The following is a 15,840-nucleotide window of genomic DNA, read 5'->3' as shown; positions in this document are numbered from 1 at the left end:
GTGGGGCAGTGTCGCGCCGTGGGGCAGGGCAGCACCCCACGGGGTGGCCCGGCGTAAGTCTCCCGTGGGCACCCACTGAGCCCGGGCAGTCACCACACTGTGCCCCACGGGTGGCCGTGCCCCACTGGGTCCCCATCTGCCTGGGGTGGGCACGGGGCTCAGCCCACGCGGGGGGCACGGCGGGGACGTGGGGGACACCCGGCCCTGTGCCACCCCACAGCTGTGCCGGACGGGGATCATGGAGCTGCTGGTGGGGACCCCACGGGTGGCTCAGACCGTGGGTGGGTGACAGCAGTGGGTGGCACAGGGGTGATGGCAGTGGGTGGCACAGGGGTGACAGTGGGTGGCACAGGTGATGAGAGAGGGTGGCACAGGGGTGATGGCAGTGGGCGGCACAGGGGTGGCGGTGGCAGATGGCACAGGGGTGATGGCAGTGGGTGGCACAGGGGTGGCGGTGGGTGGCACAGAGCTCATGGAGCTGCTGGTGGGGACCCCACGGGTGGCTCAGACCGTGGGTGGGTGACAGCAGTGGGTGGCACAGGGGTGATGGCAGTGGGTGGCACGGGGGTGGTGGTGGCAGATGGCACAGGGGTGACGGTGGGTGGCACAGAGCTCATGGAGCTGCTGGTGGGGACCCCACGGGTGACTCAGACGGTGGGTGGGTGACAGCAGTGGGTGGCACAGGGGTGATGGTGGCGGATGGCACAGGGGTGATGGCAGTGGGTGGCACAGGGGTGATGGCAGTGGGCGGCACAGGGGTGGCAGTGGCAGATGGCACAGGGGTGATGGCAGTGGGTGACACAGGGGTGGCGGTGGGTGGCACAGAGCTCATGGAGCTGCTGGTGGGGACCCCACGGGTGGCTCAGACCGTGGGTGGGTGACAGCAGTGGGTGGCACAGGGGTGATGGCAGTGGGTGGCACGGGGGTGGCGGTGGCAGATGGCACAGGGGTGACGGTGGGTGGCACAGAGCTCATGGAGCTGCTGGTGGGGACCCCACGGGTGACTCAGACGGTGGGTGGGTGACAGCAGTGGGTGGCACAGGGGTGGCAGTGGCAGATGGCACAGGGGTGATGGCAGTGGGTGGCACAGGGGTGACGGTGGGTGGCACAGAGCTCATGGAGCTGCTGGTGGGGACCCCACGGGTGGCTCAGACCGTGGGTGGGTGACAGCAGTGGGTGGCACAGGGGTGACTGGGTGGCCCAGAGGTGATGAGAGAGGGTGGCACAGGGGTGATGGCAGTGGGCGGCACAGGGGTGTCGGTGGCGGATGGCACAGGGATGACAGTGGTGGATGGCACAGGAGTGACAGTGGGTGGCACAGGGCTGACAGTGGCTGGTGGCACAGAGATGATGGCGGTGGGTGGCACAGGGCTGACAGTGGCGGATGGCACAGGGGTGAGGGTGGCGAGTGCCACATGGGCGAGGGCAGCGGGTGGCACGGGGGTGATGGCAGCGGGTGGCCCAGGGGTGAGGTCAGCAGTTGGCGCAGGGCTGACGGCGGCGGGTGACACAGGGGTGACAGTGGCCGGTGGCGTGTGGGCGAGGGCAGTGGGTGCCAGGCGGGCCAGGACGGCGCGCGGCAGGCGGGCGAGGCGGTGGCAGGCGCGGGAGCCGAGCAGCAGGTAGAGGCAGGGGTTGAGGCAGCTGCTCAGGTTGAAGGCCAGTCCCAGCAGGTAGAGGAGGTGACCCGGTGGGTTGGGGACCACCAGCTGCAGCAGCTGGGTGACCTGGAAGGGCAGATGCAGCAGCACGTAGGCGCTCAACGTGGCCGCCACGATGCGCTGGAAACGGGCGGGCGGGCGGCCGCCTTGACCGCGCCGACACCACGCCAGCACCAGGGCGGTGCCGTGACATGTCACCACCACGCCGAAGGGCACCAGCCCTTCCACCACCACCTCCAGCCACCTCATCGGCACCTCCCAGCTCCCTCTTTTGCTATGGCACGCCACCGCCCCGGGTTTCACCTCTTCTGCCACCGACAGCGCCGCGTCCGGCACGCTGCACACCCCCGCCACCAGCCAAGCCCCTACGCACAACGCCGCCGGTAAACGAGCCGGTCGCCGGCACCGGTACCAGAGCGGGGCGGCTACCAGCAGGCAACGGTCCAGGCTGATGGCCGCCAGCAAGAAGAGCCCGCTGTAGTAGCCCAAGCCATAGAGGAACTGGTGGAGGCGGCAGAGGTGGGTGCCCAGTACCCACTGGTGGTCGTGGGCCACCGACCAGATCTGCAGGAGGGAGTTGGCGAGGAAGAGGAAGTCGGAGGTGGCCAGGCTGAAGATGAAGGTGGCCAGTCCCCGGCACCGCAGGCGCCAGCCCGTCAGCCAGAGGGTGAAGGCGTTGGCGGGCAACCCCAGCACCGCGCAGGCCACCAGCAGCTGCCCGTCCCATGTCAGGGGGACGGGGGGTGGCGGGGACAGGGTGGGGGGTGGCAGGGACAGCGTGGGGGGCAGCGTGGCATTCGATGGCTCCATCGCCCTGGCTCCAGCCCTGCAGGCAGTGTGGGTGGCTCAGGGCTGCGGGAAGGGGTGTCACCCCCTCCCGTGTCACCCCCTCCTGTATCACCCCCTCCCGTGTCACCCCCTCCCGTGTCACCCCCTCCTGTATCACCCCCTCCCGTGTCACCCCCTCCCATGTCACCCCATCCTGTATCACCCCATCCCGTGTCACTCCATCCCATGTCACCCCCCTTCCATCTCACCCCATCCCGTCTCACCCCCTCCGGTGTCACTCCTTCCCGGGTCACCCCCTCCCATGTCACCCTGTCCTGCAGCACCAACCCAGTGTGTCCCCCCATAAACCCCCCGACCCACCGCAGCCTGGCTTTCTCCTGCCCTGCCCTCATTTTGGGGTACCCCCCCTGCGCCCCCCTATGGTGTGTGTCACCCCGTGCCCGCTGAGGCCATCGCACCCTGGCCAAGCCTGGGGACACCCCACCAAGCCCCTGTGCCCGGGGGGTCCGTGGCAGTAAATAGCGTAGGACCTACCTTAACGGTGGGGAGCGCTCGGGCAGAGGCGGCGGGTGGGGGGCACCCGGCTGCGGGGTGCCCTATATGTGGGAGCAGGTGGGAGGGGCTGCAATTTTGAAGCTCCGCCCACTATCTCCCCCCCCCTCCCTTGGCAGTGACACACACACACCCCCTCCCAAAATCTCTCCCCCCCCCAGCACTGACCCTAATGGCAGCTTGGGGGTAGGGGAGCTCGGGGGGGGGGGGGATGGCCCCAGCCCTGCCTCAGTTTCCCCACTCGGCGTAGGGGGGGGGGGGGGCACGCGGGGACCCCGCTGCCCATTATCGGGGCACGGCAGCGGCTGCCGGCAGAGCGGAAGCGGCCCCGCTATCGCTGCGCAGGGACGGTGACATGGGGCAGAGGGGGCGGCCAGGGGACAGGGACCCCCTCTCACCCACGGCCACCCAGAGCTGGCCCAGTGGGACATGGGGTTGGGGGTCCCGGGGCGGTGGGGAGCCCCCCTGGGTGGGGACATGGGGGGGACACACGTGCCGTGGCGGTGGCAGCGGGCGCACGCAGGGGCTGGTGCGGCGGTGTCCCCGCGATGGCATCTCCCTGTCATGCGCTGGCTTCCTGCTGTCACCCGCCCTGCAGCTGCTGAGCCAGGCTGATGGTATCGCGGTGGCACGGGGGGGGGACACTGGGGACCTGTGACCGCCACTGCCACTGCACCCATGGCTGTCACATCCCGGCGGGGGGATGGGTCCCCATGCTGGGGATGGGTGTCTGGGCTGGGGACATGGGTGGTGGCCACGGGGTGAGAGCACTGGGGGCATGGGTTGGTGCTGTGGACACAGATGGTGGCCTTGAGGTGTCAGCACTGGGGACAGGGGTGGTGGCCACGGGGAGAGAGCATTGGGGACATGGTTTTGTGCTGGGGACGCTGGTGGTGGCCATGGGGTGAGTGTGTTGGGGACGTGGGTTGGTGCTGTGGACACAGATGGTGGCCTTGAGGTGTCAGCATTGGGGACAGGGGTGGTGGCCACGGGGAGAGAGTGTTGGGGATGTGGTTTTGTGCTGGGGACACTGGTGGTGGCCATGGGGTGAGGGCGTTGGGGATGTGATATGGTGCTGGGGACACTGGTGGTGGCCATGGGGTGAGAGCATTGGGGATGTGGTTTGGTGCTGGGGACACTGGTGGTGGCCACGGGTACCAGCACTGGGGACGTGGGGCAGTGCCAGTGCATGGACTCGGAAGATGTCCCTGGGACGTGCGGCGGGGACCTGGCCGGCGTCTGGGAGCACCGTGACCGTGTGGCTCTGCCCCAGCGCGATGCCATGGAGGGTGGCGGTGGCCGGTGGCCATTTCCTGCCGCTAATCGCTGCTAATTGGCTTTGCCCTGCCCGGGTCCAGGCAGCCCATGGTTGGGGTGGGAGGGGGGGGGGGGGGCGGCACGTCGGGACGTAAGAGGATTTCTCTGCCGCCTTCTTAAGGCTCGGCCGCCCCGGGGTCCTGCTCCCTGCCCGCCTGCCTGCTGCCCACCCGGCCCCGGCCCCATGCCACGCACCCGGGGGGACAAGGGGGCCCCCAAGGACACGGAGACCCCGGGTAAGGGGAAAGGGGGGGAGGTGGGCGAGAAAACCCCCAAAGCCCCCGAGGACGGAGGTCCCCCCGGCACCAAAAGCCCCGGCTCCGAGTCCCGGCACAGCGGCCACGGGCAGAAGAACGGCAAGAAGGGCCCCGGGGACCCCCACGCCACTGCCACCAAGACCTACTCCCCCTTCCTCAACACCGTCTTCGGCAAGGTGGGGGCAGCCGGGCGGGGCACTGGGGATGGAGGGGACATGGGGACATGGGGACGAAGTCAGGGATGCTCTGGGACCCTGGGGACGGAGGGAACAGTGTGGCCCTGGGGATGGGGACGGGGATGGGGACAGTCCAGGACCCTGTGGATGGAGGGGACACGGGGGCAGTGAAGGTGAGGTTGGGGATGCTCTGGGGATGGAGGGGACATGGGGCACTGGGGACAGGGTCAGGGACACTCTGGGACCCTGGGGATGGAGGGGACATGGAGGCACCGGGGATGGTGCTGGGGATCTTCTGGGACCCTGGGGATGGAGAGGACATGGAGGCACTGGGGATGGGGTCAGGGAAGCTCTGGGACCCTGGAGATGGGACCATTGGGGACAGGACTGGGGACACTTGGGGACTCTGGGGATGGAGAGGACACGGGTGCACTGAGGATGGTGTTGGGGACACCCCAGAGCCCTGGGGCAAGAGGGGACACCCAGAGGGACAGCTTGAGAAAGGGCAGCCGAGCCCCCCACCTCCAGGACTACGGATCACCCCCGGCAGCGCCCATGGGTGCCGGGCAAATCCCATTCGGAGCCTGGGGGGTCCCGGGTTGGGGCAGCCCCAGGGCGGGTGGGTGGCAGGAGATGGGACACGGGGGCCAGGGCAGGGCTTTGCCCTCTCCAATCCCTCTAATCCCTCCCGCCGGAGTTAATTTTGGCCCACGCTTAACGAAGGTGACACCGCGGTTTGCTGGGGGGGGGGAAGGTTGGAGCTGAGCTGGGTCTGATTCTGCCCCCACCCTGTGTGTGCCCATCCCAGGAGCGGGAGCTGTCACCAGAGGAGCTGGACGGTGAGCAGTGAGGGGGACAGAGGGGCACAGGGGGCTGGGGGCATGGGGGGAACGTGCCATGGAGGGATCTGCCATGGGACATGGTGCTATGGGGACACGTGCCATGGAGGGCTCTCCCATGGGGCGTAGTGCCATGAGGACACAGACCATGGAGGGCTCTGCCATGGGACGTGGTGCCATGTGGCACAGTGCCATGGGGACACGTGCCACAGCACTGCGTCCAGTGAGGGACCTGCCCTGGGATGGCACGGTGCCTGAGGGACCCCTGCGCCTGATGGGGTCTGTGTGCCCGTGTGTGCCCGCGTGTGTGGCAGAGCTGCTGGACGCCTTCAAGGAGTTTGACACGGACCAGGACGGGTACATCAGCTACAAGGACCTGGGCGCCTGCATGCGCACCCTGGGGTACATGCCCACCGAGATGGAGCTCATCGAGATCTCCCAGCACGTCAAGATGAGGAGTGAGCGTGGGGCCGGCTGCCGTGGGGCCAGGGAGGGGGGCGGAGGGGCAGGGGATGGGGCGTGGGGCACTGAGGTTGTCCCTTTGCCCTGCGCAGTGGGCGGCCGCGTGGACTTCGAGGACTTTGTGCAGATGATGGGGCCGAAGCTGCGGGAGGAGACGGCCCACATGGTGGGCGTGAGGGAGCTCAAGATCGCCTTCCGGGAGGTATGTCCACCGCCACGGGGGACTATGGCCATTGGGGGTCCACAGCCACAAGGGTGACCACAGGCATGGAGGTCACAGTGGGAGGGGACAGTGACCATAGGGAGAACATGAACATGGAGGAGTGGTGACCATGGGGGTGACCCCAGGAACGGATGGGGACAATGACCATGGGAACACAGTGGTAATGATGGCCACAGGGGTGACCACAGACACATGTGTGACCACCGGCATGGAGAGGACAGCAACCCTGGATAGACCATAGGGGGACATTGACCATGGGGTTGACCACAGGCATGAAAGGGACAGTAACCATGGGAAGACCATGGGGTGACCATGACCATGGGGAAACAGTGACCATGGGGGTGACTGTGGGCATGGAGTGGGTAGTGACCATGGGAAGACCATGGGGAGACCATGGGGGTGACCACAGGCATAGAGGGGATGATGAGCATGGGAAGACCATGGGGGGATGGTGACCACAGGGGTGACCACAGTAACGGAGGGTATGGTGACCATGGGAAGAACTTGGGGTGACAGTGACCATGGGGATGACCACAGGCATGGATGGGATGGTGACCGCAAGAAGACCAGGGGGTGACCGTGGTCCTGGAGGGAGGGTGGTGGAGCCGGTGGGGAGGGTGACCCCCAACCTGCGGGCGCCGCAGTTCGACATGAATGGGGACGGGGAGATCAGCAGCGGGGAGATGCGGGAGGCCATCGCGGCGCTGTTGGGGGAGCAGCTGAAGGCGCAGGAGGTGGACGAGATCCTGCAGGACGTGGACCTCAACGGGGACGGGCGCGTGGACTTTGACGGTGAGGGCCCCCCCATCCCCTGCACCCCCTCCTGCCCCATGGCTATGTGGCCTAGGGGGGGGGGGGGGGCGCAAATGGTGGCCCATCTCTGGGTCCCCTCACCCCCTCCTCCCTCACCCCGCAGAGTTCGTTATGATGCTGTCATCCCGGTAACGAAGCTTTGGGGCAGGAGGGGGACCCCCACCCCACCGCCATCCTTGGCAGGCGCTCCCTGCCCCGGCCTGACCCTGCCCCCCCAACCTCTCTGCCACCATTAGGGTTCAGAGTGAACAGCTGGAGCCGAGCCCACATCTGGCAGCGGGGCAGATGTGAAACCCCCGAGCCCAACAACCCCGGGGGGAAGGGGGGGGGGGGGGGGGGAGCAGGGCCGGGGGGGGGCGATAAAGGGGAGCACCGCAATAAACCCCCTTGATCAGAGCTGGCGGTGTCTGTTGGACGATGGGGGGGGGGGTGACAAGAGGTGGCAGGGTCCCCAAACCCCCGCGAGGCAGCCAAGGTCGGTGCTTGGGGGGGGGGGGGGGGTGTCCCACGGGGGACAGTGATGGCGGCCGCTCCACCCCCGCCGCTGCGCGCGGGGATACCGGAAGTCTCCGGATCACATGGACCCAACTCGCGCTCTGCCATTGGCTGGGTGATCCGACTCTCCTCAACCATCCGGCCAATCAGTGTGCGGGGGGGCGGGAATATAATCCGCCTGAGATGTTTCCCCCCAACCAATCAGCGCGAGGGCGGGCGTAGGCTCAACCAACCCGCGGAGGGCACCGTGGGGACACTCCCTGGCATGAAGGGTCCCCAAAAAGCCAAACAGAACGGCGGTGGAGTCGATGGCTCCACTGGGGCTCGAACCCAGGACCTTCTGCGTGTAAAGCAGACGTGATCACCCCTACACCATGGAGCCGGCCACGAGGACGCTGGGAGGGGGGGTCTGTGGCGCAAGAGAGAGCGCGTTGGACTTTTAACCATCGGAGATCATGAGTTCGAGTCCCACCGGGGGCGCTGCTGTTCCTGGGGGCGGGGGGACACCCACGCCACGGGGACTATCGGGACAGACACCCACCTCTGGCAGCCCGTAGCTCCCTTTCACGGCGGGGGGCAGGAGCATAGGGACTGCCCCAGGTGCCCCCAAACAACCCCAGGGGTCTGAGGGGCCCATGGGAGTTGTCCTGGGGACACAGAGCGGCCCACCGGCTGTCCAGGTCCCAGGTGACGGGGACAAGGAGCCGTGTCCCCCAGGCAAGGGGGGGCTGCGGGAGCCAGGGTGGCACTTGGGGACCCCCAGGAACATGGGGGATGCCCATGCATGGGGGCACAGTGGGATGTCAATGGCAGCTGAGTGCCAATGGTGGCATCAGGGGGACATGTCGAGGTGCCCATGGTGCCCCGATGCCCAGGAGGAGGAAGGGTGGGGACCCCGTGGGTCCCCCCATCACCCCCCCATAGCAGGAGCTGCCCGGGTAGCTCAGCCGGCAGAGCATCAGACTTTTAATCTGAGGGTCCAGGGTTCAAGTCCCTGTTCGGGCGTTGCCACCCCCTTTTTTGGGGGGGTGCAGGGGGCTTGGGTGGTCCCTCAGCTCCCCACAGAATCTCAATATCGGGGGGTGGGGGGCGGGGGTCCGTTTGAGATCAGCACCCATCTTTCCCCCCATCCCCCCAGAGAGCAAGCACAGCCGAGGTGGGGCATTCACAGATTTTAATTTAGTTGTTTTCCTGGAGGGGGAAAGAAGGAAAAAGGAGAAAAAAAAAAAAAAAAAAAAAAAGGCATCATACGCCCCCACTTTTCCATTTTGGGGGTGCAGAGACACCCACCGCCTCCCCCCCCCCCCCCCCCAGCGCATCTCCCCACCCCTGTAGTGTTTGGGGGGTGCAGGGGACCGCTGCTCCCTGGACATGGGTGGGAGAGATAACCCCCCCTTCTCCCCAAAATCCTGGGACCAGCCCCTGCCCTAAACAACCTCCGGGGAAGGCACCTCGAGGGGGGGAGGGGCCCCCGTGGCTGGAGGACACCCCGGGGGGAGGCTGGGGACGGGCGCCCGCTCCCCTGGGGCTCCGCAGAGGGAGAAGGGGACGCCGCTCGCTCTCTACATATATATAATATACACCTATAGAACAGGCCGGGGGGGCAGAATCTTGGCCCCCCACCCCATGAGCACCCCGACGCCTGGGGGAGGGGGGCGGCGAAGGGAAATGAAAAATGGGGAGGGGAAGAGACCAAGGCCAGCCTCGGGCTCGCCCCGCTGCGCCCACCGCCCGGGCAGAGCCGGCCCCTGCCCTCCCCGGGGGTCCCGCTGCCCGCCCACCCCCGGGGAGGGGGACGGGACCGTGCAGAAGTATATGGGATGAAGGGGAACACCCCCCCCCCACACACACACACCACGTTTGAGCGGTTTTGGGGGGGCCCCACGCCGGTTCCCGCTCCCCCACCCCACCTCCCCCCGGCATCAAGGTCAGTTTGGATCGGCTAAGGCAACCCCGGCAGGCGAGCGCGGCCGACGGACGGGCGGTTAAGACAGACGGACAGACAGACGGGGGCTCCCCTGGCAGCCGGTTGGCCTTTGTCCCCCCCCCCCCGCCGGCTCAGAAAATGTCCGGGCACAAGGTCCAGTCCTGCTTCTCTTTGCTCTCCCAGTAGCCGCCCTTGTAGACGTGCGCCAGCTCCTGGGTGACAGGGTCCTTCTTGCGCTCGAACCACAGCGGCTTGTAGGGATCGTAGGGGGTGCCTGGGGGGGCGGCCACAGGGAGGGGGGTGAGGGCCGTGGGGCCAGGCAGGGAGCGGGGTTGGGGGCCGCTTGTCCCTTCCTTACCGTCCTCGGTGGCCCTGGCGGCCTCGGCCTCCCGTCTCTTGCGGGAGATGCGTTGTTTCTCCTCCAGCCGTTGCTTTTCAGCGTTGGCCTCGTCCCACCGGCCGTTCTCCATCAGGCGCTGGTCGGGGCGCCGGCGGCTGTCCGTGGGCGCCGTGCCGCTTTCCGGGGCGTTGAGCGTCAACGCCAACTCCGAAAAATAGTACATGTTCTCTGCGTACTTCCTACACCGGGGGAAAAGGGGGACCGACCTCAGTCCCTCCGCCGGAGGGCTTCACGCGCAGCTTCCAGCTCTCAGGACACCTCGTCCCGTGTCCCCTACTCACGGGAGCGGGTTCCTCTTCCACAGCAGCACCCGGCTGTCCTCAGCCTCGTGGGTTTTCTGCCGTCCCTCTGCTCCGTTGTCCCCAGCGCCCTGCGTCACCTTGTAGCAGTCCATCTTCTCATCCCAGGTGCCCAGCAGGACAAAATGCACCTTCCCCGTAGGGTCTGTCACCTCCCCCGTGACCTGGCGGGACAGGGGACAGCCTAAATCAGGACACCCAGGAGCCACAAGCACCCCAGCGCGTCCCACGCTGCCCGCCCAGCCTCCCCCCGTGCCTCTACCTTCCTCGCCACGTCCCGCGAGAAGTAGCTGTAAGGAACGAACTTAAGGTTGCACTTGTCGCCCGTCTTGTGATTGACAATCTCGATTTCACCCGACTGCGGAGGGGAGGAGGAGGAGGAGAAGATGGTCAGATCCAGCCCACAGCCCTTTCCCCGGTGGTGGGGGAAACTGAGGCACAAACACATCCCGGGGAGTCCCATCACCGGGATTTCATCCCACCTGGTCTATCCAGAGCTTGCCCACGATGATGTTGTGGACGGTGGTGGTGACTTTTTTCCACGTGTAGTGGTTGCCGGAAGAATGGAAGACGCAATGGATAGTACCTGAGGAGGGAAAGCTGTACTGGGAACGGTCGCTCCAGAGATTGCCCGGCCCATGGAGACCGGGTGGGCTCCAAACCTGCCCTGCTCCCACGCGCAGCACATTCTCCCTCCCCATGTCTCTCCCCGCATGCGTGGGGTGGCGGCACTCACCCAGAGGCATGATGGAGAGGTATTTGCCCCGAAACTTGCTGGTGATTTTGATTTCCTGGTGAAGCGTCCAGCCGTGCTTGGAGTCGGCGTGGTGGGCAGCGGCTGGTGGGTGGTGGCTTACCTGGCCAGGAGAGGGGACAGGTCAGTGCCGGCCACCCCGAGCTGGCCGCTGGGCCAGGAGGAGCAGGGCTAGCGGTACCTGCTCGCAGAGGGAGCGGTAGCCGTTCTCCTCCAGGCGATCCAGCTCAAAGGTCTCCCCCAGGAGGGGGTTGAAGGGCTTGCTGGTGCGGAAGACGGTGGTGGAGTAGGACGAGACGGTGAAGGCGGCCACGTAGCACAACTGCTCCAGCGAACTCTCGCATTTGGCCGCCCGGTCGAGCAGTTCGTGGTACTCCAGATCCTCGGTCAGGCGCTGCAGCATGGACAGGGGCTCGTTGAAGTTCACCTGGAGGGGAGCGAAAGGTCAGAGGGGGGTCCCGGGGTGGCCGGTGCCCACCCCTCAGCTGCATCCCCGCTCACCGGCATGGGGATCTTGGACAACTCCTTCCCGATGCAGTTTTTCATGATGCTCCAGAGGTTGAGGCTGTAGTTGGGTTTGTAGGGGATGCGGGTTCTCTTCTCCTTCTTGGTGTCCTCTACCTGGTGCTTGTACTGGGGGTGAGACAAAGGCTGGTGTGACACTGCTGTGACCCGTCCCCAAACCCTTCCGTGAGGAACGGGGCACCCCCAGCCCGGCCTCGCAGCCGCCCCCCTGCCAACCCTGTTCCTCCAAGACCCAGTTCAGCACACGACGCCAGCGGAAAGACCCCCATCCTACCTGCTCGTCCAGGCTGATGTCGCTGCTGGTGCCACTGATGTTGCTGCCGGTGCGCCTGTCGGGGGGAGAAGAGGGGCAGAGTCAGCCCCGAGCGGGGTGTGGGGGGCGGGAGAGCAGCCCCGCGCCCCAACGCTCACTTGTGGCCCATGGTCTCCGGCATGGGGATGATTTCCGGGGCGTCGAAGAACTCATTGTCATCATCCTCGTCGCTCAGATCTCCTTTCGCAGGGCAGCACGGATCTGGGGGGGGGGGGGGGAGAGGAAAGTTGAGGCAGCAAATTCAAGATTTCTCCCAGTTTTCCCCAGTGGGGCACTGGAGGGTTCCCCGTCACCACCAGCCAGGCGAGGGGCCACACACCACCCCTGCCGCACTGAGCCGGGGCAGACGAGGCTTGAGGAGGAGCGGGGACAGGTTTTGTGGGCGGTGGGGCAGTAAGCTGCCCGCTGTAGGTGCTGCAACTGCTCAGCTGTGTGGGAGAGACCGGACAGAGCTACCGCTCGGTGTCAAAAACGTGAAGGACACTGAGCCTGGCTCAGGATAAGGACTGGAAGCAGCTGGGGGGTTCTGTCATCCAGAAGGAACTGGACAGGCTGGAAAAATGGGTGCATGTGAACCTCATGAAGTTCAACAAGGCCAAGTGCAGGGTCCTGCACCTGGGTTGGGGCAACCCCCGGTATCAGCACAGTTGGGGCGATGAAGGGATGGAGAGCAGCCCTGCTGAGAAGGACTTGGTGGATGAAAAACTGGACACGAGCCGGCAATGTGCGCTGGCAGCCCAGAAAGCCCCCGGCATCCCGGGCTGCATCCCCAGCAGCGTGGCCAGCGGGGCGAGGGAGGGAGTCCTGCCCCTCTGCTGCGCTCTAGGGAGACCCCCTGAAGTGTTGCCTCCAGCTCGGGGGCCACCAACATAAGAAGGACATGTTGGAGCGGGTCCAGAGGAGGCCATGAAGATGCTGGGAGGGCTGGAGCCTCTCTGCTGGGAGGACGGGCTGGGAGAGTTGGGGGGGTTCAGCCTGGAGAAGAGAAGGCTCTGGGGAGACCTTATAGTGGCCTTCCAGTTCTTAAAGGCAGGGCTTATAAGAAAGATGGGGACAGACTTTTTAGCAGGGCCTGCAGCAATAGAACAAGGGGTTATGGTTTTAAGCTAAAAGAGGGAAGTTTTAGGCTAGATATAAGGAAGAAATTTTTTTATAATAAGGGTGGTGAAACCGTTGCCCAGAGAGGTGGTCGATGTCCCATCTCTGGAAACACTCAAGGTCAGGTTGGACGGGGCTCTGAGCAACCTGATCTAACTATAAACGTCCCTGCTCATTGCAGGGGAGTCAGACTAGATGACCCTCCCAACCCAAAAACATTCGATATTTCTACAATACCTTTGGCAGAGCCGCCGGTGCCGGGTGCGCTGGCGGGCAGGACGGTGGCACCGCGGAAGGCCCTCTCCAGGTGGTTGTGCTGCTTGGCCAGCTGCTCCAGCGTCTCCTCCAGCCGGATGCGCTGGTCCCGTTCGTGCTGCAGCGATTTCTGCCACTTCTTGCTGTGGGTCTGAGCCAGCATCAGAAAATCCCGACAGGCCTACGGGGACACAGCACCCCATCAGCGTACGGTCCATGTGTGGGGGTCAACCCCCCCGCGCACCCCCCATGCCCTTTCCCCAAGGGGTGGGGTGCGGACTCACGTTGATCATGGCGTTGGAGGTGATGCGGAAGAGGGTGGCTCGTTCGTTCACCTGCTTGATCTTCTCGGTGCTCTCAGCCGGCAGCCGGAGGTTCTCCAGCTCGCTGAGGGAGCGCTGCAGGGCCGTGCCGTGCTTGGCGATCAGGTCATTGCAGGTGCTCAGATCCTCCACTTTGCTGGAGAGGGTGCGCAGCGTGGTCTGCAGTTCCGTCTTGTCGGTCTGCGACACCGACTCGTCACCGGAGTCATCTGCCAGCGGGAAGGGACGTTAGCGTAGCCCCATGCGGCCTCTCTCCTCCCAGAAGATGAGGAAGAAGGGGAAGCAGCGCGAGCAATCCACCCTGTGAGCCACACCAGGCTCTGGCCGTGGGGCTGCCAGGACGGACACAGCAGGAGTCCCCCCCCAACTCCCCGAGGGCTGCACACGGGGCGCTGCCGGCCACTGCCACAGCATCCTGGACAGCAATTCCATGGCCACCGAGTCACAGCTCAGAGCAGATGGCCGATTCCCTGGTGCACGAGCGGTCACGCTAGCAAAGACGCATGTGCCAGGCTGCTGGCGGCTCCTCAAGCTGGAGCCGGCCAGTGGGGAAGTCGGCTCCATGCCGGCACGGCCGCAGCAGGCAGGACAGTGCTGCTGAGCTCATACGCAGACAGACACGGCCGCCCCTTCCAAACCCCGCGCGGGGAGCAGCTGCCAGCACCCCGGGCCACGCATGGCCACGCTGTCCCTGCCGGGCTTGGGAGATGGACAGGGAAATGTCCACGGAGCAGACATGCCAGTCTGCTTACCGGCAGCGAGCAATGGAGCAGACATGCCAGTCTGCTCACCGGCAGCGAGCAAAGGGGCATTAGGAACAGAGAGGGGACGTGGGGTCATGTTCTGTGGGGCAGCAAAACAGCCCCTGGGCCAAAGGTGTAGCTGACGCGTGCTGCCTGGTGCCGGGGCCTCACATCAAGGCTGTGACAGCATGTCGATGCAAGGGCCGTACCTGATTCCTCCAGCATCTTGACAGCTTTGGCCTTGGCCAGCTCCAGGGCGGTGACCCAGCGCTGCCGCTCCACCTCCGAGCTGGCCTTCAGGTGGTAGGTCTGGGCTCCGCCGTTGGAGATGATGAAGTTGCAGGAATCCTCCACGGTGATGTTGGCCGTGGCCAAGTTGATGGTGCCACGGCAAGTGTGCCGCATCTCCGCTTTCGATCTGCGCGGGGAGGCAGAACGGGGGTACAGTGAGGGGGCTGATGGTAGGAGGTGACCCATAGCCCAACCCGGGTGGGAGCCAAGCCCTGGGGGGGGGGGGGCGCCGTGGAAGTGGCCTTGGCATTCCCCACCCCGCAGGCAGCACTATTAATAGGGCACCGGCTCCAGCCCCCGGTGGCTTTGCCAAGCGTGGGGTTTCACCGCCAACGCCAGAACGGGGCCAAGGCTGGCAACGCCGCTTCGGGGAGGGGTCCGCAGCCCCTCCGGCCCCCAGGAACGGCCTCAGGGACCCACTGTGCTCCCCTCACCCCCCCCGGTGCCTCCCGCATCCCGGCACGGAGGGTGAAGTCCCCGGCGCCATGCGAGGCCGTGCCAGCCTGGCACACCCCGTCCACGTCACCAGGCCCAGGAAGAAAGGAGCCGCTCTGGGACACCCCCAGCCCGGCCCGGGGGCCGCTGCCTCTCCCTCACCTCCCCCGCCGAGCTGTAACCGGAGCTGGCAGCTGCCTGCGAGCTCCGGTTCCCCCATGAATAATAGAGAACCGGGGAGGAACAGGTGCCCCATCACCGGGCTCAGGTGTCCCCCCGCCTACCGAACTGCCAGCCCCGCTCCCCGCGGGGCAACGGGCCCTCGGTGCTGGTGGGAGGGGGCGGGGGGAGGACACCGAGCCCCAGCGGCCGAGGGCCGGTCCCCGGTGCGTACCGGTAGTAGCTGAGGAGGCCGTTGCTGAGCACGAACCAGCGGCGCTGGTAGCCCTTGATGTAGTTAGTCCACTTGAAGAGCCAGCCCTCCCGCGCCGAACCGGACCCGGCGCCGCCCGCCCCGGAACCGCCGCCCCCCGCAGTCGCCGTCGCCGCCGCCGCGCCCGCCCCCGGGCCCGGCCCGGTCCCGCCGCCCGCCGCCGGTGAGGGCAAGGCGGGGGCCGCACCGGGCGCCGCGGGCAGCGCCATAGGGCCGGGCAGCGCCGCCGGGCCGGGGCCCGTCGCCGCCGCCGCGCGCAGCTCCGCCATCGCCGCCGCCGCCACCGCCCCGCCGCGCTGCCGTCACCCGCCCCGCCCCCGGCCGCGCCCCATTGGCGGAGGCGGCCCCCACGCGCACCGCCCCGGCGGGCGGATTGGTGGCAGCGCCCGCGAGGGGCGGTACCTGCGCGCCAATTGGCTACTGGTACGCTTGCGCCGAAGGCCCGTGAGGCTGCGCTCCC

General features: G+C 66.5%; 3 protein-coding genes across 4 annotated transcripts; 1 reads left to right on the top strand and 2 right to left on the bottom strand.

The window, feature by feature from the left end:
- Positions 1-1,148: 1,148 nt before the first annotated feature.
- On the bottom strand, positions 1,149-2,471 carry LOC309684609 (putative G-protein coupled receptor 152; the record flags this gene model as incomplete). Its single annotated transcript, XM_082500487.1, has 1 exon — positions 1,149-2,471. The coding sequence occupies one exon, from the start codon at positions 2,469-2,471 to the stop codon at positions 1,149-1,151; it is 1,323 nt and encodes a 440-aa protein (XP_082356613.1).
- A 1,482-nt stretch (positions 2,472-3,953) lies between these two features.
- Positions 3,954-7,399, top strand: LOC309684607 (calcium-binding protein 2-like). Of its 2 annotated transcripts, none has more exons than XM_082500485.1 (6): positions 3,954-4,752; positions 5,561-5,591; positions 5,906-6,049; positions 6,146-6,255; positions 6,950-7,068; positions 7,193-7,399. In XM_082500485.1, the coding sequence occupies exons 1-5, from the start codon at positions 4,504-4,506 to the stop codon at positions 7,064-7,066; spliced, it is 651 nt and encodes a 216-aa protein (XP_082356611.1). In that variant the 5' UTR covers positions 3,954-4,503; the 3' UTR covers positions 7,067-7,068; positions 7,193-7,399. The 2 variants fall into 2 exon arrangements, with proteins under 2 accessions (XP_082356611.1, XP_082356610.1); XM_082500484.1 differs by having other exon boundaries at positions 6,921-7,068.
- A 1,507-nt stretch (positions 7,400-8,906) lies between these two features.
- On the bottom strand, positions 8,907-15,649 carry LOC309684608 (oxysterol-binding protein 1-like; the record flags this gene model as incomplete). Its single annotated transcript, XM_082500486.1, has 14 exons — positions 8,907-9,785; positions 9,870-10,090; positions 10,193-10,374; positions 10,473-10,568; positions 10,693-10,796; positions 10,947-11,067; positions 11,146-11,391; positions 11,466-11,597; positions 11,764-11,818; positions 11,901-12,003; positions 13,138-13,336; positions 13,440-13,687; positions 14,431-14,639; positions 15,342-15,649. The coding sequence occupies 14 exons, from the start codon at positions 15,647-15,649 to the stop codon at positions 9,643-9,645; spliced, it is 2,367 nt and encodes a 788-aa protein (XP_082356612.1). The 3' UTR covers positions 8,907-9,642.
- Positions 15,650-15,840: the final 191 nt, after the last annotated feature.

The sequence above is a fragment of the Vanellus vanellus genome (genome assembly GCF_965231255.1).
Source record: "Vanellus vanellus genome assembly, contig: HAP1_SCAFFOLD_2186, whole genome shotgun sequence".
In the NCBI taxonomy this organism is placed as follows: domain Eukaryota; kingdom Metazoa; phylum Chordata; class Aves; order Charadriiformes; family Charadriidae; genus Vanellus; species Vanellus vanellus.
Note: the sequence above shows the minus strand (reverse complement) of the source record. Positions and strands in the feature narration are given on the sequence as shown.

Excerpts from the sequence above, each read along its gene's own strand:
- LOC309684607 (XM_082500484.1), top strand. The coding sequence starts at position 4,504 with ATGCCACGCACCCGGGGGGACAAGGGGGCCCCCAAGGACACGGAGACC. Across the intron at positions 4,753-5,560 it reads TCAACACCGTCTTCGGCAAG|GAGCGGGAGCTGTCACCAGA; the intron begins GTGGGGGCAGCC and ends TGCCCATCCCAG. Across the intron at positions 6,256-6,920 it reads TCAAGATCGCCTTCCGGGAG|TTCGACATGAATGGGGACGG; the intron begins GTATGTCCACCG and ends CGGGCGCCGCAG.